The sequence below is a fragment of the Elgaria multicarinata genome, chromosome 11 (genome assembly GCF_023053635.1).
Source record: "Elgaria multicarinata webbii isolate HBS135686 ecotype San Diego chromosome 11, rElgMul1.1.pri, whole genome shotgun sequence".
Taxonomy (NCBI): Eukaryota; Metazoa; Chordata; class Lepidosauria; order Squamata; family Anguidae; genus Elgaria; species Elgaria multicarinata.
The window spans coordinates 45,848,413-45,870,387 of record NC_086181.1 but is presented as its reverse complement, the minus strand read 5'-3'; the positions used below and the strand labels follow the sequence as shown (position 1 = coordinate 45,870,387).

At 50.5% G+C, this 21,975-nt stretch overlaps 2 protein-coding genes across 6 annotated transcripts in view; one reads left to right on the top strand and one right to left on the bottom strand.

Moving 5' to 3' along the window:
- ZBTB4 (zinc finger and BTB domain containing 4) overlaps nt 1–20,635 on the bottom strand; it is a 28,322-nt gene extending 7,687 nt beyond the window's left edge. The window contains exons 1-2 of one of the 5 annotated variants that reach the window (XM_063138619.1): nt 20,569–20,635; nt 2,374–2,456 (exon numbers count right to left, since the gene is read on the bottom strand). The gene's annotated coding sequence lies outside the window, so the exon portion shown is untranslated. Of the gene's footprint in view, nt 1–2,373; nt 2,457–4,055; nt 4,075–4,289; nt 4,323–9,057; nt 9,079–12,862; nt 12,978–20,568 lie in introns of those variants that run through there. The other 4 variants (XM_063138618.1, XM_063138621.1, XM_063138620.1 and 1 more) reach the window with 4 other exon arrangements.
- On the top strand, nt 16,292–17,344 carry LOC134406625 (solute carrier family 35 member G3-like). Its single transcript, XM_063138142.1, has one exon. The coding sequence runs from the start codon at nt 16,292–16,294 to the stop codon at nt 17,342–17,344; it is 1,053 nt and encodes a 350-aa protein (XP_062994212.1).
- Nucleotides 20,636–21,975: the final 1,340 nt, after the last annotated feature.

Sequence of the window (21,975 nt, the reverse complement as noted above, 5' to 3'; positions counted from 1 at the left end):
ACGAATTTTGACACTGTTTACTAAATCCCTCATCCCCTAAAATGTAGATTCTGCCAATCAGACAGCTGGACTGGGGAGACCTGGGTTCAAATCCCCACTGAGCTATGCTGCGCTCACTGGACGACCCTGGGCCAATCAGTCGCTTTCTCAGTCGAAACCATTTCACAGGGCTGTTGTTGCAAGGATAAAATAGGAAAATATCTATCTTTCTCCACACAACATGGAGGAAGGGTAGGAAACTAGGCCCAGCCTTGTCTTCTCATCCTAGATGCGGGTGGATTTGGTGCAGGTGAATGCAATTTACATGTGCAGGTTTAGGAAAACTAGAGGCCTTCAAGAGGCAGCTGGACAACCATCTGTCAGGGATGCTTTAGGGTAGATTCCTGCATTGAGCAGGGGGTTGGACTTGATGGCCGTGTAGGTCCCTTCCAACTCTGCTATTCTATGATTCTATGTGAGAAATGTGAGCCCTAGCTATTGTCGCTGCCTCAAAACTCATTACTCCACTTCCTGCCTCAGTTTTCCCCATCTGAAAAATGGGCAGAGTAGCAGTCTACCAAAGAGTGTTTGCGAGGTGGGGTTTGGAAAGAGTTGAGAAGGCCTTTTCACCCAATACCTACCCCCATAGTCATCCTACATTGCTACAGAAATGGATCAGTAATAACTGTACGGTGACCATATGGAAAGGAGGACAGGGCTCCAGCATCTTTAATAGTTGCATAGAAAGGGGAATTTCAGCAGGTGTCATTTGTATGCACGCAGCACCTGGTGAAATTCCCTCTTCATCACAACAGTGAAAGCTGCAGGAGCCCTGCCCTCTTTTGTATCTGGTCACTCTAATATAGCTCCTGCAGCTTTCACTGCTGTGATGAAGAGGGAATTTCACCAGGTTCTCCATATATACAAATGACACCTGCCAAAATTCCCTTTTCTATGCAACTGTTAAAAGATACAGGAGCCCTATTCTCCTTTCCATACGGTCACCCTAAATAACTACAACCAACAATACATGGCCCCCAGAACCGTGTGCCTCACAACACCGAGTGAGCAAGACCCTGGCGGGACTCAGAACTTTCTAATATGTCCTCTTCGTCCCACATGATATATTCAATTTGCGCAGTTTCTTCTCAATAACATTTTTAGGCTGTAAGTTCCTAGGGAGCAGAGACCTGGTTTTGCCTATTTAACTCTATGTTCACTTTGGGGGCTCAAAAGAGGTTGCAAATTCAGGTTGCAGACCTGGAAAAAAGAAACCTCTCGGGAAGAGAGAAACAGCAGGCCTAGTGATTGCTAAAGCAATCTGAGGGCCTGGAAAAGCAGTAATATGGTAAAAGCACTATTACTGCCTTTTTCTTTTCTTTTTTACCCTATTAATGCCTTCAGGGATGATCTGAAGTTCAATAAAGAGCCACTCAGAGGCCTCAATTCAGTCACAAGGGATAAGGTAGGGTGACCATATGGAAAGGAGGACCGGGCACCTGTATCTTTAACAGTTGCAAAGAAAAGGGCATTTCAGCAGGTGGTGAAATTCCCTCTTCATCACAACAGCTAAAGCTGCAGGACCCATACTAGAGTGACCAGATACAAAAGAGGGCAGGGCTCCTGCAGCTTTAACTGTTGTGATGAAGAGGGGATTTTACCAGGTGCATGGCATCTGCTGGAATTCTCTTTTCTATGCAACTGTTAAAGATATAAGAGCCTGGTCCTCCTTTTCATATGGTCACCCTAATATAGGGAGGCCTGTAAAATAGGGCAACAGATAGTAGAGATCCCCACATGTGAAATATGTTAAGAAGAAAGAAAGGGTCGAGATGCTATGTTGCTATGGCAACCGGACAAGGCTCTAGAGTAGGTAGGCCTCAGGTAATCCCAGTCCAGCTCAGTTTCCCTGGAGAAACAAATGGTATAGTCAAGACTACTGAGAAGACGTGGGTTTTAAGAATTTTGGGGGGGCAGGGCAGGTTAGGGAGGAAAAAAAAATTAAATAAAAACGACGAGCCAAACAGAAAGTTCTAGAAGAAGGCCAAAGCGGAGGCTCTAGAAGAGCCGCGCTGAGCCTGTGCTGTGATGGACACCTGGGCAACCGGAGGTGGCCAGATCCAATGGCGGTTGCCATGGGGACCAGAACTCGAAGTAGGGCCTGGCCTAGATCGAGGCCTCCCCTTAGAGACACCAGCAAGGAGGTGGTGACTGGCCTAGATACAGGCACTGTTGCTATGGAGACCAGGACAGGAAAATGCCGTGGGTCTGGAAGCAGGCTCCATTTCCATCCAGACCCAAAGCAGGGCAGACCACCAAACCAGGAGGGTCACATGGATGCAAGACCCGGAGGGGAGCCAAGGCGAAGGAAGGGGGGGGTGGAATTGGCCTTACCTGGACAAGCTGGCCACATCTACTGGGTTTCTGTGTCGCTGTTCGTCAAGGTGTGGCCTCCAAACTCGCCTGAGCAGGACCCTCTGCAGGGGGGAAGAAAGAGGCAATGCATCACCCCACATCTAAACCTTTTATCTGTGCCTCCCGCACCCTTCCTGGCTTCTCTCTGCAGCTAGAAAACCCGTGCCTTGTACGCAGACCAATAAAATGTGTGCAGCTTTATTTCACACAACTTGGTCAATTTGGGATTTTACAGAAGGGGCAAGAAGTGGGCAGTGGGCAGGCAGAGTCATTCACAGGTTAGGAGGGATATGAGGGGCTGAAGCATGATGGGTATATGGGTCAGAAAAAAGGACCACAGGATTCAAGGGAAGGGCAAAATGGGCACTGCTCCCCCCCCCCAATAAACTGCCAGCATGGCTTCAAGTATCTTTCCTTATTCATGAGAACCAAAATGGTGCTTTTAAAAAGTAGGAAAACTGAGATTATCAGGAATTCAAATTCCATGTCCTCAAATCCTTACCCCACTGAAGAAGAAAACCCTTTTGGAGTATTGACAACTTCAGTTTCCCTTCTGTCAAATATTACAGAAAAATCTGGTTTGCACATAATGACAAACCATGGTTTAGTTAACCATGGTTTGTTGAATTGCAGGTTGTCATTACATGTGAACCTGGAACTATGGGCTGTTAACTACAAACAATGAGTGAAGAGAAGCCATAGTTCGTCGTTGTGAAATGTGGGTTGTTTAAACCATGGGTTTTCATTTTGTGCAAACCCAGAATTGTGGGTTCTTCATAGGTTGTTTCACCAGTCTACAGAGGCAGTGAGCAAGAGTGATCCAAACCCCCATCCTTTTTACATGCCAGTGCTGCAAAGGCAGTTGGGAGACAGGGAGGAAGTGGGCAAAGGAGGAGAGAAACAAACAACCCAGTGACTGAGAAAATAAAATATGGTTTATTTCATCATTGCCAGACAAACCCTGGGTAGGGCAACAAACCATACTTTAAATAAGCCATAGGTTAGTGTTATGTGCAAACCAGGCCAAAGCAGCATCACCCGGGACTTCCCTTAAGTACAGTTCCTGTTACTCTAAATCCTTAAATGAGGCTGAGCTAGAAGAATGAAAACAATCCCCGCTGCATTTTTTAAATGCTAGAATATTTCCTTGGCATCACTCAACAGTAGAAAAAAATGCTTTCAACATCTTTCCTTCAAATGTTCTGCCTGACATTTTACAGAATAGTTGCACCCATTTTACACCCCCAAAGTCATGAAAAATCAACATTATCCATGTTTGCAGAATAAAAATTAATGTGTGTCCCATACCTGAATAGGCTGTGCATGCAAAAAATGTTCACGTTCAGATATATTTGTATTATTGGGGGGGGGGGGACCAAATAATTGCAGGGTGCTCTACACTCCTAAAAGGCAAATTCTGGACTGAACGGTACAGGATAGATCAATCCCTAACTGTTCTCGTATTCAGCCTTATAAAAAATCCAGAAAATAATAATAAATAAAGGATATCACCAGCTTGTAAAATTGCTGTTTTTATAGACCTTGAAGCTCCGGTTTGTGAAGATGTTCGGAAGATAGCATGGCCATGAAGTTCAAAATATTTGGTCCTCTGCCTGCCATTTTACGCCAAGGGGGAAAAGCCCACACAAGGTGCCACCCACCTCTCAAGATGTATTTTTCAGGAGCAAATCCTGGGTGCATATCCGTACTTCTGTCTTAGCAGACTGCCCACTAAGACCTTAATCTAATTCTACTTCTAAAGGCGAAATGTAATTCCCTTCAGCACAGGATCTTAAGTCCTGGCTCACATCTGCCTGACACCCCTCTTCAGAGAACCCAGGAGTGCCTACAAGGCTCTTCCCATCGAAATCAACAGAGCCTACAGCTTTTCATACCCAAGCGTTGAGCCTCTGAGCTCGCACTGCAGAGGGAACCCGATCCCCTTCCATTTCCGGAGAGCCTGTGATCTCAGTACAGCCGACTGTGTTGTGTTAAGCATCCACCTCCCAAGCTTAACACCAGAAGAATGCAGCAAGGCCGCCGGGGTGGGGGCGGGGGGTGGGTGAGTTGGAGCTTTCTAGCTGCCAAGGAAAAGGAGGCCACAGCCTCTGGAGAGACACTGCCTGCTATATTCAGACAGAAAAACCCTTGCTGCGTAGCGGATCGGGGCACAAGGATCACTTGAAGGCATGGGCTGCTGCAACTGGGGTGCGCGTGCGCACGTCAGAAACTGGAGCTACTTGCACGTGAGAGTCAATATTACAGCTGGGGGTAACTGAAGATGGAGATGCGATCTGTCACCCTCGCCCTGTCTCAGATGGAACACGATTCGTGTCTCAGGTGTAGGCTGGGGTGTGTGGGGAAGACACATTCCTATGCACGACGGGAAAACGTCAAGGAAAATGAGTGTTGTACGCCTATGAGGATCTGTCAGATGAAATTCTGGTATGTGGGTCAAGCGGAGTGGAGAACAGGCGCCGTCCAATAGAACTGGTCTGCGTGTAACACTCAGCAGCGTAAAGTCAACGGGTCTGTATGTTTCGCACACAATAGGTATGACGTCATTCCAGAAAGAGCCATGCGGTCAAGAGGCCAACGTCTTGGAGGGTATCTTGAGGGGGTGGAAAGTGGAAGAGGAGAAAAAATGGGAGAAAACGGATAGCACTTGTTCCCAGGCCTTTCACGGGAAATCTGAAAGCAATTGCGCTAGGTACGTCATTCGAGCCGGATATAACCGGAGCGTTTGGGGTGGGCATTTGGGAGCTATTTGTACGCAGTTGACAGGCAAAGCCTGATGTAAGAGGTCTTGGGCACAGCCTGATATCACAACAGCACGGAGATCCAGGGTTGGGAATCGTGAGGCAATGTGCCAAGTGGCGCAGTCCAGCACGGTTTTGATGAAGCGTCGAGTCAGCTTAAGCAAGTATGCACGCACATGTTTGCGCAACGTGCACATGCACACCCACTGTGGGTGAGCAAGAGGGGGATAAACACAACCGCTGACTCTTCAGGGGTACAGCTGGACAGGACTGGGGGTTCGTCAGGCAGCCACCGCCTGACGTAATTTCGAGTGCTAAAGTCAGGCAGAGCCCAGCTGATGTCATTATGAAGCTAATAAATAACCCCGACAAATTATTTTTCCCTTTCAAGCCCGACACGAAAACCACTTTTAAGGCAAAGGAAGTAGCCAAGCACTCACAAATCATTAACTGAAAAACAACACCAGGTGTCACCATAGGAACACCAAACAGGCTGCGTGTCGTCGTCCCGTCCCCCTGCTGCCTCCTCTCCCAAACCAAGAAGGCAAACAGCAAAGGAAGTCACGTCAGATCAAGAAAGTGGACCGGGTCCACCAGTTCTCCAGGCGTCAAACGGTCACTCCCACCAACGTCAGGGGGATCTTGTTCCATGACAATCAGAACCTGCTGTCCGCCGTTGCCAAAGATGCACAAGATCTTGAACTCAGATCCTCAGAGAAGGGAAAAGGGCTCTCTCTTTTATTATCGCAGGCCAAGGATATTTAGACAAGCTTCACAACACCCAGAGCCAATTGGCGAGGCAGGAAGCAAAGGCACAGAAGAGATCTGAATTATTATTGGCCAAGTCGCCTATGACACCATATCGATTCCTTCATCTTCACCTGCTCACCTCCCACTGCTTTTACAGGCATCAAAAAAAAAAACCCTGCTGAAGAGATAAACACCCGTGCTACTCAACAGATGGGCACAGCCTCTCTAAAATACACACACAAGGCAGGCCCGAACAGGACGCGCAGCCAATCCAAACTGCAAATCAAACACAAAAGAATCTGCAACAGCATTCCCAGGTGTGCAAGGTCTGTGGCTCGCGGATTCTTATGGGTTCACAAACGACGCACCTGCATAGTCTATGTACAGATGCTTGCGGCTCACAAAATCTTACCCAATAGTTATACACCCCACTATACATACATGTATACCAACCAGCCTTGCCCAACCTGGTACCCCGCAAATGTCTTGGACTACAACCCCCATAAATACATCCCCTTTAATTCTAGGAGTTCTAGTCCAACACGTCTGGAAGGCATCAGGTGGGGGAAGGCTGATTTAGACAGACACACACACACACACTTTTCAAACGTGCAACCTCAAAAGCTGCTGGGGATGATGGATACTTTACAAGGCTCAGTGAACTGCTATCACGTGCAAATAAATGTTGGGTGGTCCTGCTTCTCAGAACTGCTGTGCCTTGAAGTGACGTACAGGACCGCGCACACCTCAAGCGAAAGCAATGCCCAAAAACAGGTTGCAAGCACAACCACCTCCATCCTTAAAGGACTGGACTTCTTTGAACAATTATAATTACAAGTATTAAGGGGTATTATTCTGTAAACATAGGTTATTTTTGTTAAGAAAGGGGAATGGTTGACTCTCATAATTAAGGATGCCTGGAATTGCACTAAAAGGAGTGATGGAGCACCAAGCACACAGATATGGGAGTATTGGTTTCTTATGCTGATCTATATAGTCTGAGTGGTGAGCACAATCCCTACCACCAACCACACAAACACACACCTGATTTGCGCATAATACCCAATTCCTAGATTAAACAACCCAGAAACTGGTAGAGCCACGAGGGAGGGAGCTTCCTGCCTCCCGCCCGCTTGCCACTTCTGCTTTCCAAAACAACCCAGGAATGCTCTGTTCCCAAAGTTAATCCAACAATAAACCACAGGTGATTGTTAACTTTGGTTGCTTAACCGTTAAACAACCCAGAGTTCTGGGTTCGGACATCACGATAACCCAGGAATTGGTCATTCCTGGGTTGTTGACAGTGGAAGTGATGAGCGCATGTGAGGCAGCACACTTACTCACTGCTCCTCGGCTCTGACAATTCCTGGGTTAAACAACCTAGAAACTGTTGTGATGTGCAAACTGGGTCACTCAGATTCATTAATCTAGTACTACTAACACTTCATTTAAAACCAAACAGGATCCGCTCCCCCCAGCCCCATTCACACAGCTTCATTATTATAATCCTGATTTTTAGGCTAGCTCAATACAAGTACATACTTATGTGGATGGGGGAGGGAGGAGAGAGGAGGAGGGATCCACAGTCTTCTAACCATTTTTAGCCTCCACCAAACAACACTAAGTGATCTTGAATGTGTGACGACTTGAGAGTACGAAGGACAGTTAAATTGTGCTAAGACGTGCTTTCCTCTACCCTCAACCCTCGTAAAATGCAGCCTTAGGGCACGCACGGCGTTGCAGAGCAAAATGTCGTGTACCAAGAGTCCTTCTTGAACGTTTCAGCCCCTCCCATTTCCGAGCAAAAGGCCTATCTGACGTTCAGCTGGGATGCTTTCCATGGAAGGATGACCTTTTTCCATGCGAGACGGCTCGTCCCTCTTAGCAGCAAAAGGAGGCCTGGCTCGTGTAACAGGAGTGCGAAGAGAGGCAGTACTAAACTGACAGGAGGAGAAAAACAGCAAGAGGGAAGAGACGCCCGCGCCACGATGGAGATCAGAAAGGCTTGGAAGCTCTCCAGGGAAAACACGGCCAGTGCCGTCCCGTGGAAATGCCCTACGCTGGGCCCGGCTGGCATCAAAACAAGATGGCCGCAAGGCCTCTGTCAGCAGCCTGTTGCAGGCCTCCGTGTGGACGCATGCTCGAGAAACACGGCCCCATGCTGGGAGCTTATTCTTATAAAAAGACAACAGCAAAGGCTTTAGAAAGTTTCCGCTGGAACCGTCTCTATTCTTCCCGCCTTGTGTACCAAACGGGGAGGTGCAATCTTCGTACCGAAGCATCTCCTTCCGATACGGACATTTGGCTGAGGGACGGAGCAGCAACTCCTTCACCCAGACTTCCCAAATCTGGCACCCTTCCAGATGTGTCAGGACTACAACCTGAAAGCCAAATCCCGAAGTCCTTTTTCAAGAGCCTCCTGGGGTTCGGAGAATGAGGGCCATGAGAGACAGGGCTTTTTCAGTAGTGGCCCCCACCATCTCTGGAACCTTTCTGATGCCAGGCCAAGACTTCCCTGTTCTCCTACATTTTTTTTTAAAGAAGTCAAAGTCTTTGAAAGTATTTAAAAAATATATTTTAGTATTTGTGTTTTACGATCTTACTCCCTGCAATGTTTATTATCCTGCTCCCTGCAATGCGATATTATATTTTATGCTGTGTTCACGTGTTTATTCGTTTTATATTGTCGTTTTATTTTGTATTTTTATCAGTAAAGCCTAGAGAAATTTATTTTATGAGGCTGGGGGACGGCACCAGTATGGTGAAGGCTGCCTTAATTCAAATCTCATCTCTGTCATGAACTCAACTCGTTCCTCCGGCCTGCTGGCTTGCAATGGTAAGAAAATAATACCAACTTACCTTACAGAACCATTGGAAGGTTTACAATTGGACAATGCAGCTGAAGGACTTTAAACACTCGAAAACCCTGTTTATGATTTATTATTAAGTTCTGCACAATAGTGTGTGTGTGTAAATGCATGTGTGGGATATATGGACCCTTTAAAAAAAAATCAAGTGTGTTTTTCTATTTAGTAGGGATATGTAAATGTGTATTAAAGTTTTCTGAAATAGGAGAAAGTCCTTGGATGGGAAAGGATGCTATGCGTGTACACACGGCGTTGACCACACAACTTGGCGTGTTGAGCAGCGCTACCTGAAAATGGCTGCCGTGTGGCATGGCGTTCGCACGTCTCCCCTCTACCTTTACTGCATTGTCCACGCCAGCTCTGCAATTCTTCCGGTCTGTGGAGTGGGCTGTGCGTAGATTGCAGGGGCCAGGTGCGTTCAGTCGGCGCATCAGAGCTTTGCTCTTCAAAGCCCACGGGCAGACAAAAATCCTCTACACCACAAGTCTGAAAACGGGGGAGATTTTCCACACTTCAGCAAAATTCCAGATGCATTATTTAAACAGGCAGCCGATGTAAAGTGCATTGCTGAAGCAAGAAGTAAATGTGTGTGCATGTGTGTGTGTCCATGTCCATGTGTGTAACATTGCATTTGCATACATCTCAGAACCTTAAAAAGTAACATCAGAAATAGACACGCTGATACAACAGCTGGGCTTAAGCATCACAGGATGATGCCATTTTGCTGTTGAGTGGGCTTTGTCCCTGCACCTCGCCTACTCTTAAACCTCTGTGGAAGACACCCCCCACAACACACACACACACAGTATCACACAAAATCCCCCAAATGTCTAACCACTGTTGCTCAACATGGCAAATGCCCAGGCACCTTACACAGAATCGCACTGTTGCATATAAAACGCACACCACCATTTGCAAGCGTGAACGCCACAGGAAGCCTTACACACAAAGAGAGACACAACGCCTCTCAGATACACAATCAAGGCGTAGGTAGGTACACTCACCATCACGTCCTCGCAGACACACACATGGCTGCTATTACAGACTCCTTGCGAAACACATTCCTTATCGTCTTGCACGCATGACCCCTCGACTAGAACATCGGACATAAAACACATTTGACGGTCCCTAGCTCTGGCGTGCGTGCGCACAGGGTAAAGGCGCATGCAATAGTAGCCCTAATGGTTGGGAAGAGAGTAGAGGAAGACATAGGTGAGGGATACAGGTGGGGCGATTGAAGGCATGAGATGGAACGAGGGGGGAATGGGAGGGAGGGGAGCATAGCGGAAGGTATGTACAGCACTGAGTTTATGAAGAATGAGGTTTGCAGGTGCAGGGGCCTGGCAGAAAAGGTGTGAACAAGAGGAAAATGTGGGTGAAAAAGCTATCGTGTGTGTGTGTGTGTGTGTGTGTGTGTGTGTATAAAAATAACAGCAGGGGGCGTGTCTACAGGGTGTGTTCTGCGTGTTGCGAAGGGGGGGGAGAGAAAATGCGAGGGGGAGAAGTGCATGTGGTTATGAGGAAATTTGGACGGTGGGGCGAGGCACAGCTCGAAGCAGCCAAAAGATTGCAAGAGCAATCAGCACACAGAGGAAATCGAAGTGTTAAGTGTTTGCATCTAAAAAAGAGGTGTGGGAGCATGGCCAGAGGGCGGGGGGGGAGGGAGAGGGAGAGCATTGCTCCAAGCATGCGCGTGGCAGTGGCATTTAAAGATGGGCTGAGAGACCTCAGGATTCATTCTCCAAGACCAAACTGGGGGGGGGGGGGGGAACAAAATCATGTGTCTAAAAATCTGAAAATGGCTCCCAAGAATCTGGATATCATTTCAATCCTTGCATAGCGTGCTCACCACTAAAGTCTGAGGCTGGTTGCTAAAACGTTTAAATATTTCTCAGCGCTCGCTCAGGAGGGCGCGACAGCATGTGGACGTGCGACGGCACTGAGTTTTTGGCCGAGGCGAACGTGCAGCAGAGGTGGCCTTGCCACGCACCGAGGTGAAACGGCAGTGCTCCTGCACAGTTCCCCTCCATTTCTAATGGGGCTTCTGCGGGAAATCTTCCCATGGGGTGGTGCGCCATGTTAACTAGCTGGGGGGGGGGGGAGGTATTGGCTCCCATGTGAACTTCCTTCCTCAGGCATCAAAATGTTTTGGGCCAGATTCCGACAAACACTGGCTTAGAGGATCGTGTCTGCATGGCATATAATCCTCCATGCACAACTGCACATATGTGCACATGACGCATGCGGGATACAGTTAAGAGAAAAGAAGGAATTGCAAGAGAAGGTACACCAGGAAAACAGGAGATTAACTCTGGGGCACTCAGGTCTGAATCGTGTGGGCTCACGCAGGGAGCTCTGGAGAACGCAAGCATCTATTTATCGTGTGCACATGGGAGAGAGAGAGAGAAAGAAGTGTGACATCTGATTATGGGAAAGCGGAGAGCTTGTGAAGTAGGGCGTCTGCATCCAAAGCATGCAAGAGGCTGCAGGAAATAAACATGAGAATTAAAAGAGTTGTAAGGAACGGCAGGAGCACATAAGGTGTGGGGTGTTGAGCATGGGAAGGCATATACAAACAGAGGGGGGGAATAGGCCCTGGGGAAGGGGGGGCATTATGAGGTATTTATCCAGATGCTGGGTGGTGGCGGTGGCGCAGATAGCATCTGAGGAAGACAAATTCCTGAGGTTGTGATGTGTTGTGTGAAGGGACATGGCCGTTCACCATGTTAACCCTTAGGGTTCTGTGAGAAACAAGACAGTAAGGATAACATGGGAAAGGGGGGGTCTCTTCTAAAGAGCCTCACAGTCTGTTCCAGTGACAACCCCCCCCCCCCCGTTTTGGGGGGCCTGTTCTGTAGAGGCTGGACCTCGCCATCCACGAACACCTCTGTGCTTCTTCAATATAGACCTCCCGGATGAAATCTCCTACCTTCCCATATGTCCGGTTGAGCTGTGGGAGATCTCGGAAACCTTAGACCCCTTTTTAAAATCCCAAATGCCCGGATTCCCTCACAGCCACACGCTAAGCAAAACTGACCACCTTTTTAATCTCCAATCGCTCTCACTGAATCCTCAATAAATCCAAAGTCCCAGAACCCTGCTTGAAAGCTGAAATGCCAGAGACTCCTCCCACAGACCCCTTTGAATACCTCTGACCCCCCCCCCTTCACAAGCTTCGCCTGCCGCCCCCCACCCCCAATACCTAGCTCAGCTCCACTTGCTAGAATCCCAGATCCGGCCCACAGGATGCGAAAAGCACCAAAACCATCCGCTCTTTGGGATGGCTTCTGAAAAAAAAATCCAGAACCACAGACACCCCCACCCCCAAACCCTGGATGTGCCAAACAGGCCTGCTGGTCTCAGAACCGGAGAGCCCGGATCGCTCCGGCCCAAACTTCGAAACGCCCCACAAGGTCTCAGCTCCATCGCCAAGGAGGATGAGAACGTGCCCAGAGGGGGCCGAGATCGGACTCCTCTGCCGAATTTTAGGGCTTTCCCCACCCCCGCGCCTTCTCTCCAGCCTCAATCTACCCTCACCCCCCTCCCCAAACTCCCACCGAGGGGGACGCCACCCACCGCTCTTCTCCCGACCCCTGGATCGCAGGCCCGACCCACGGGAGCTTGGAGAGTTCTAGATCCCCCTCCCGCGTCCCGATTCCCAAACGCCCTCCGGGGGGAGAGAGGGAGGGAGAAACTTTCCTTTTATTTGGGTTGGGAGGGAGGGGCGTCTCTCCTGTTCTTTTCCGGGGCTGGCGCACGCGGGGTCAGCTTGACCCCGGCGCCCCGAGGCTTGAACGACGCCCCCCCCTCCGTGCCAAGACACACACAGCTGGCCGGAGGGCGGCGCGCTCCTGCGCGGATCTGGGCAGGGCGGCGAGCGGCTGCCCCGGGGCAAGAGAGGGAAGGAGGGCCGGGGGGAGAGGGGGGGAGAGAGAGAGAGGAGGGGGGGAGAGAGCGAGGCAGGCGCAGCGGCCGCTTTGGCACACCGGAGCGCAGCGCGCAGCAAAACCCAAGGCGCACCGCCGGGCCTTGGGCGGCCGAGCCTCGCCCCTTGCGCCGGGGGCGGAGGGGGACCGTGCCGGGGGCGCCTACCTGCGTGGCGGCGTCTGGCGGCGGCGGCAGCAGCCCAAGATGGAGTCTTCTCGCCCCGCCATTCATGCTCGCAGCCTGCTTGGCACGGGGCGCCTCTCCCTCTGCGCTCGCTCCGTCAGCCCAGCCTCGCCGCTGCCTCTGCTGCTGCTGCTGCTGGAGCCGGAGCCGCCGCCGCCGCCGCCGCCGCCCCCTCTGACATCATCGCTCCCAGGCGCCGAGTCGGAGCGGCTCGACCCCGCCGCACGCCATTGCGCCCCGGGACTCGCCCGGCAATTCCGAGTTGCTGCGCCGCGCACGCAAGCAAGCCCGGCTTCGGAACGCGCGCGCACGCGCCGCCATTCACACGAGCGCCTGGGGAGGGGAAGGGGGGAGAGAAGAACACGCGCGTTCGCGCATCACACGTGACGCCAGCTAGCCCGTGTCGCTTGCCTGACAGCCCGGGGGACGAGCCGAAGGGTGGCTGCCTCGGAACAGGTGCCGAGCGCCTTCGCCCTCACACGTCTCTCGCTTCGGAGATCCGGGGTTACGAATCCGGTGGGGGGTTATTTTTTAATTTTTTTTAATGGCTCCTCTAAATGGAGCTCAGTATGCACAGGAAGGGTAATTAATTATAGTATAATTAATGAAGATGGACCCGCACGTTCTACAGTGGAATCTGTCCACCCGCAAAAATAAGCTCCATTGAATTCAATGGCCTTATATAGGACTGCATTGTGAATGTCTTAAAAGAAAGGCTCCAGGGTTCAAAGTCTACCCTCGAGCACAGATTCATATGGAAACTTCTTCCTCATCCCAGATGTGTCGTTAACAGTGAAAGGCACTCTTCACATGTTCAAGGGACATGTTCCAGATCCAGCGGCATCGGTATGGGGCTTACTGGGGCACATTTAAGCCATGGCCATAACCTTCAAAACAAATGCGCAGCAGAGGGTTAAGAGGCTCGAGGAAGCTGGGGTGTGTGTGTTTACATTATGCACTTGAACCAGGTTTGCTACCATGCCTCTCCCCCCATGGAATCTTGGGAAGAGCCGATCAGAAGGCGGGGGGGCGCGCGCGCGCGCACACACACACCTTCCGCTGGAGACACGCCAAAGTCTGAGCCTGCACATTTAGGCTGATTTTCTGTAGCCGCTGTTAAGCAAGTACATGGTAATTCAAATGGGAACATTACAGCTGTGCTCTCCTATTACTGAAGTGCCCTGTGCTTTTGGTTTTGGCTGGTCATTGCCGGGGGCGGGGGGGGGGGGGGAGGCTGATGGATGCTAATGGCCAATTTTTATCTAAGGCCAGCTAGCCCTAGCTTACACCCATCTGCAGGGTGGGGGCAGGAGGAGAAGTCACTTTTGCCTGGAATAACTGCCAAGCAGTTTCTCAGGAGAAGCAATTTTTTTTTGGGGGGGGGGGAGATTTCAGAGTCTTAAATGCTGCTTCGGAAGAACTAGCACAGCCTATCTGTGTGCTTTGCTTCTAGACATCCACTATTGTTTACTCAACCCGTACATTTGCAAACAGATTACAAGAACATCCTATAATTGCTACCAGTAAGTATTGTGAACCCACCACAACAGGGGAGGCTAGGCATAAATTTCAGCATTAAAATATTTATTTATATGTCACTAGGCTAAGAAAGGCCCCAATAGTGCAATTGAAGGGTGTGTTGCTGATAACATTTTGAGACAGCATAGACATCAACTCTCTAGATTTTAATATTGCACATCCCATTATTTTTTATTATTATTTTTAAACCCTCTAAGACAGCCTTCTCCAACCCAATGTGCTCCAGATGTGTGGCACAGCAGCTCCCAACAACCCCCAGCCAGCTGCCTGGGGTGTGATGTCACAGAGATGCAGGTGTACAGAATGACATCACAATTTCTCCCAGGCAAGGGATCTCTTAGGCTGTTCAGGTGTTGTTTCTCTAACCTGGCTGTAGAGACAAGCAAGGGGTCTGAGGTGGGTACTTTCCCAATGTTTAACTTCCTCCCTCCCTCCCTCCCTGCTCCACTCTCCCCCCCCCCAAGTCATAGAGAGAAGGCCTTGGGCATTCTACTTCTCCACTCTCCATTGCAGCCTCCATCATAACTCACCAGACTCATCTCCCTTCTAGAACCAGGGCATGGAACACAGCTGCCTTGACATCAACAAACATTGGATAAAGGAGGGTGGGTGGCTGGGAGAGAGACTGGCTTAGGGAGTCTCTGTTGAACCTCATTCTAGGAACTCTGGACTAAAATCCCAGCCATGTGTGAACCCAGTGGGGTGGCCATGGGCAAATCCATCTTCCTCTCTTTAAGCCGCCGTTTTCCATCTGTAACATGGACTTAAGAGCTGTAAGGCACATTTCAACAAGACGTTCAGGACACGGAATAAAATCCCGTCTTCCTACGAAGGGGCAAAATGGAAGGAAGCACAGAAGGCAATGAAGGAGCAGGTTATGAGGAAAGAGCAAACAAATATGTGGAGGGGCTGATGGACGTGAGGCAGGTGCACAGATGTGATCCTAGTGCATGCATAGCATTTGCTATTGGCTGTAGAATTCACCATCTCAAGAACCCAGGCTTGCATGCTTGCTTGCTTGCTTGCTTTCTCTCTCTCTCTCTCTCTCTCTCTCTCTCTCTCTCTCTCTCTCTCTCTCTCACACACACACACACACACACACACACACACACACACACACATAAAAAACCTCAAGTTTCTAGTCCTGAAGGTTCAAAGACAGACTTGAAAGGATGTGAGTAATGCCTGTTAGAGAACATACAGGAACGCAAGAGGAAGCAGACTTCCGGCTTGGTGGGTTGTGGGGAGATAAAAGTGTGCAGTGTAGCTGTTTACTCCTGCCCCTGCCTAGAAAAAGAAAAGAGCCCACATACACACTGTTCTTTCATATGCATGGTCCGCACAGACCACTAGTTTCAGCTTCTGTCAGTCCAGAATACCAATTTCTTTCATAGAATCATAGAATCGTAGAGTTGGAAGGGGCCTACAAGGCCATCGAGTCCAACCCCCTGCTCAATGCAGGAATCCACCCTACAGCATCCCTGACAGATGGTTGTCCAGCTGCCTCTTATCTAGAGCAGAGCCTACACTGCCCTATGATTTACGTAGCATTACTCATGTATTTCGTTTGCAGTACATTCAGCTTCACAAACATCCTCCGAGGTAACTTATTTTTATTGCCCATTTCAGAAACGGCAGACTGAGGCCGAGAGAGGGAGCGATTTGCCCAGGGGCAGAGAGGTGTGACCAGAACCCAGATCTCCTGTCCAGCTCTTAAGGGCTCACGGAGGTGGCCAGACAAACTTCTCGCTTGCAGCCCATTTGTCTCCTCCATCCCTTCCCACAGGTTGCGGTGCCGTTCTGCCAGGTGGCCTGTGACCCTTCCGCGTTGGGCCTACACGCACACACACACCCCGCCCCGAGGAGCCTCCAATGGCATCTGACCCTCCGGGCCGAGCGGCATGGACCGTGGCAGATCTGCTGCGCTTCTCCCCTCCCTGTTCCCCGCCGCCTCCCCGCCGGCCAGCCTGGAACCGCTACCGCCTGTCAGAGAGCATGAAGGGCCTGCTGGTGGCTCTCCTGGGGGGCGGCGTGCCAGCCGGCTTCGTCGCCCCGTTCACGCGGATGGCCAACGAGGCCTCGGGCATCCCTTCCCTGGAGATCCTCCTGTTCCGGTGCGTCCTGCACCTGCTCTTCGCCTGCTACCTCCGCTGCCAGAAGGCGCCTTGCTTTGGGCCCCCGGAGGCCCGCCAGCGCACCCTGCTCCATGCCTCCATCAACGTCATCTCCATCGGCTGCGCCTACAGCTCCTTCATGGTGGTCCCCAGCGGGAACGCCGCCACAGTCCGCAAGGGCTCCTCCACCATCTGCTCCGTCTTGCTGGCGCTGTGCATCGAGAACGGCCGCTTGACGGGCTACGACTGGTTCGGGCTGGTGGGCAGCACCCTGGGCTTAGTCATCATGGTGGTCCCGGACTTGCTGAACTTGGACAAGAGCACCCAGCTTTATGACACCTTTGGGTACGTTTTGGCCTGCCTGGGAGGGATGGCCTTGGCCTTGGGGCTGGTCATCTTCAGAGCTCTGAACTTCCCGGCCAAGCTGGTGACGGTGGCCTTCCTGTTCGGCGTGGTGGGAAGCCTGTTGTGTTCTCCGGCCATGTTCCTGCTGCAGGATCCGGTGATGCCCCTGGACCCCTTGACCTGGACTTGTGTGGTGGCCATCAGCTTCCTTGCCTTGGTCTCCTTTCTGTGCGCCAGCTACGCCGTGACGAAAGCACATCCAGCGCTGGTGTGCGCCGTCTTGCACTCCGAGGTGGTGGTGACCCTGGCCGTCCAGTACTACGTCTTGCGGGAGGCCGTCACACCCTTCGACATCATGGGGGCTGGCGTCATCCTCGGGAGCATCGCCATTATCACAGCCCAAAATATCAGCTGTGATGCTGCCGAGGACGAGGAAGTGATTGCGCACCTCAAAGGGACCCAATAGCCGAGGAGCCGAGTGGGTCGGAGAAGGTGCTGTGCAAGATGGCACCCCCCGGAAAAGGGGAGGGGGGCCGCAAGCCCTGAATGTCAGAATTACCACCTGCAGAGGGTGTGGCAGCTGGCAAGCCCCTCCCCAACTGCCATTATCTGGGGCAGGCAGGAGAGAAGGCAAGCAAAGGTGGACATCTCTGACAACGTGGAAGATGGCAGTTGCCTTCAAATCATCTAGGCGAAGTCTTGAATACAGCCTAAACTTTCAAACGGTTCCCACTATGTAAGCATTTTAAAAGGTCTGTAGACCACAGATACTTAACCAGCACAGCTATTGCCAGCATTATCTACTTCACCTGGGGCATGGATTCAGAAGGGACCGTGGAAATCCCTAGACACGGATCCCAGCGGCTAGCAGACATCCAGCTACCTCTGAAAGACGTAGGAGAAAGGGCTCCTTTGTCAACCATCCACAAAACTCCCTGGGAAGTTATTTCAGGGGGGGGGGGTCAGGGTACCATTCTGCTTAGCGCCTTTTAACAGCACATCCCTGATAGTGCAAGAGAACTGTCCTCTTCCAAACCAGCTGCAACAACAAGGCAGGAAATAGAACATCCGTGTTGCACATTCGTTTGACACATATCAACCTTCTCGAAGTGGAAGATAACAGCATTAAGACCTGCTGATGGAACAGTTTTTGAGAGAAAAATCAGATGAGCTAAAAAAAAGAAAGGGAACTTTGTGTCACCGTGTGGACAGAGGTGAGGCTTCTCCTAGGCTCTGCCTCAACAAAAGCCAGGAGATGGTGACCTTCATATACTTGGATTATTTTTTTATTTGGGGTGTGTGTGTGTGTGTGAAGAAATGACTACTGGGAAGACCCAAACTGAGCTGAGTCAGAGAAAGAAATGCTGGGATGCAATAAAGTGAGGACTCTGAACTGGGCAAGTATCCACACACAGAGTGACACTCAGTTTCCAAAAAGTGTTCTCAAGAAGAAGTTGCAAAGTTCTTGGGTTCAAGCAATGAAGTAACTGGAATCCTGTGCACAAGACCATCAAATTCTATAGGAAGCAAAGCTGCAGTCTGCATTCAGAAGATATTATAGAACTGAAGGACGTTTCCATACATGTAATTTGTATATTTCCTCTAGCTGAGTAGGGTTTTTTTATTTTCCAATACTTTTTTTTAAATTGTTCATTCATAAGGCAAGATATTTGGATGTATGTATGTGCTTAGGAGCATCACAAATATCACTCCAAAAGCTGCCACTGCAGGAAAGAGGTGTGTATTTGGGGATTGGGGGTTAACAGGTAGGCACTATTTTTGCCTTTTGGGATACATACATGCCCCCCCACCCACCTAAAAAAAACCATTGCAAGCAATTATATGACCAGTGAGCATTTTTTGTGGCAAGGCTAATGTGACCCAGGAAGGAAAGCTGAGGAAGGAATTAGATCCCTTAAGTGGGAGTCTTGGAAAATATATATATATTAAAGGCCTGAGTTGAGCATGAGGAGAAGCAAAAAACAAATTTAGAACCACTCTTAAGTGATGGAGGCAGCATATTTTAAAACAAGGTGACGGAACCTTTTTTAAGCCATTCTGAGCTAGTGGAAATAGGATGGGTTATAACTAAAATGAAATAGAATTATTAAAGCGGGTCAGGTTGAGTTGGCTTCCGTAGGTGTTGGGGCTTCTTTGAAATCTTCAGTAGACAACCGGTGAGGAGGCTTAAGGCACGTGGCTACAACAGCAGAGCGGGATGAGGAACCCATTCTAATGGGATTGGGGGGGGGGGGGAACAGGACACTGGGATGGTTCTCAGTCCAGGTGCAGGCATACGGGTACTGCTTACGGGTAACTCTTCCAGCTTGTCACGACTGCCCTTCGAGATATTCTTCACAAACGCTTGTTCAGACAAGACTTTAAAATGTCTATATTGTAGGAGAAGTTTCGAGAATACCCTCGAATGATCCACTACACAGTACCAGGTTCTAGTAATAAGAATACACACTCCGGTGTGGGGGTGTGGAACATTTGACTCCTGGCCTGCATCGGAGGTGTGTGTCAACTGCAACCCTCTGGTGATTTTTTCTTAATACCCGAAGCCCACTAAAGTGGGACCATAGATAGGGCCACGTGTTTCACCCAGGTTCAGTCCTCAGCATTTCCAGCTTAAGCTCGAAACAACTTCGTGATGAAACCATGGAGAGCCACTTGCCTGTCTGCGTAGGTAGGTAATGCCCAGCTAAATGAGCCAACGGCCTGAATCGATACAAGGCAGCTTCCTTTGTTCCTAGTGTGTTTTACGTTCTTAAGGCAAGACGGCATACTCCGGTTCCGAACAGTTAATCCAAAGCCTGCACTCTTGGCTCAAGCACCTAAGAAGGGCCTTGTTGGATCAAACTCTGCAAGAATCCCAATCGCCAGCACGTATGACTTAGGGCACCAGAAAACAGCCAGACTGGGGCACGAGAGGCTGCAGTCTTACTTCTGCCAACCCCCAGATCTGGCTGACTGTCAACAACCCGCCCAAGTCCACACCGCACGCCTTATCACCGAGTAGGATCTGAACCCAGGTCTCCCGTTTCTAACCACAGCGCTGTAAGATAGGAAATGCCAGATGCTACGTTAGCAGGATTCGTTTCGAATTTGGCCAGATATCCCTCTCCACCTCACAAGTTAAAAAGTACGGGGAGGCAGGCATCTGCATGAACATCCACGTACAGCCAGCATAACAGATGTGGGGCTGTCCTCACACCCACATTTTACCCTTCCTGCCACAGCTCATTCTGTCTAGTGCAGCCTACCCCAAGCTGGTGCTCTCCAGATGTATTGGACTACAACACCCAGAATCCCCCAGCCGGCAGTGCTGGATGGGGAATGCTGGAAGTTGTAGTCCAACACATCTGGAGCACCCCAGGTTGAGGAAGGCTGGCCTAGTAGGTTTGGAAGAGAGCTAATTCAAGGCAATTCATGAGGGACAACGCAACGTGCAGCAATGGAGGCTTTTGATTTGCCTACTCACTTATCTGTGAAAACCTGAGCACAAGTCAAGTGTAAGAATGCTGGAAGCAAAAGCCCAGCCAGCACGGCTGGCAAAAGGTAATTAAAATTAGATGCCGGCTTCAGAGAACCTGAAAATTGCTCTGATTTGCCCTTACAGCAGCACCCTCAGAGGGGTCCCATCCCCCCCTCCCACAAGCGTCCCAGAGAGAGAAGACAAAGCGTCACCTTTGCCATGCAGCAGGATTCACGCAGGCTCCTTTAAGAGCAACGGCAAGCCCTGCCTTCGCCCTGTTTTTAAGGCCGCTTCTTAAAAGAGAGCCAAGGCAGCTTTGCTTTGCATGGCGGAAGCTGCGTGCGAAGGGATCTGGCCATTGTCTCGCCGCCATTCTGCCCTCTGGCGGCTCACTGGCTGCAGAACTTACCAGACAGGAAGGGCTCCTCGCGTGCACAGCCAAGGCAGCGGCCCAGAAAATTCACAGCGAACAGTCGTGCGTTGTGCTGGCTTGCATTTCCGCCTCTTGCCTTTGGTGTCCTGCAAAGCGTTCGGTTATTAAGCCGTGGGTGGAGCGTGGCATGCTCAGGCCGAGTGTCGCCCTGGAGTCCTTGCACTGCCTTCTGAACACACTCCGGATCAATTTCAAGGCGCTAGCCCTTCCTCTTCCTTCACCGGGTCCCCTTGCAGCCCTTCTCACTGCTGCGGCTAGTCTCCTCCTATTCTTATCTCTCACTGCTTTCTAGGTCTGAAGAGCCTCCCCACTCCTGTCAGCCACTGCTCCTTTCTCCTTCCCCCATCAAGGTAATGGGGCTTTTCTTTTCAGCAATGTGTTTCCTGGACCGGCTTTGCTTCAGCTTTCCTGCCCCTCCAACGCTACTCAAGGCTCCATCTCACTCCTCATGCGGTTTCTCAATTGTTGGTCTTCTAGACAAGGGCACTCTGTGAGAGCTCGTGCTTTGAACCTGGGACTTCATATATGCAGTCATTGGCACCTCCACCTGTCTCGGGAAAGAGCGTCCATCCTTTTTTAGTGATACAGCACTCCGCCTAAAGCAGGGGCGTTGAGACTCTGGCCCGCTAGGACTACCTAGGGGAGGTTGTGGGCTCTCCCACACTGGAGGCCTTCAAGAGGCAGCTGGACAACCATCTGTCAGGGATGCTTTAGGGTGGATTCCTGCATTGAGCAGGGGGTTGGACTCGATGGCCTTGTAGGCCCCTTCCAACTCTGCTATTCTATGATTCTATGACTCAGCAGATGACCACACACACCTTACTTGCCCTCCACTGCCCCAACCATTTGGTAGTTTCCACGCTTTTGCGTGGTTCCCGACCTTTTTGAAAGGTTGGAATGCTTCTTCTAAGGCTTAGTTACCAGCACTGAGAGCTTTACATCAAACTATGCTGGTATTCTGACCACACGCCTTTTGCCTTTGGCCCCGCCTAGTGTGGTCTCCTATTTATTTATTTATTACATTTTTATACCGCCCAATAGCCGAAGCTCTCCTAGCGCTTCTCCAAAATTGAATCTAGTCCTTGGGCTGAAAAAGGCTAAATACCCCTGAACCTAAAGGATCAGGGCTGCAGCCTGGGGGTGCTGGTAGGCACACAGCACCTTCCAGCAGCTGAGGTTGTGCCCC

Coding starts and splice junctions, on each gene's coding strand:
- LOC134406625 (XM_063138142.1), top strand. CDS start 16,292: ATGGCATCTGACCCTCCGGGCCGAGCGGCATGGACCGTGGCAGATCTG.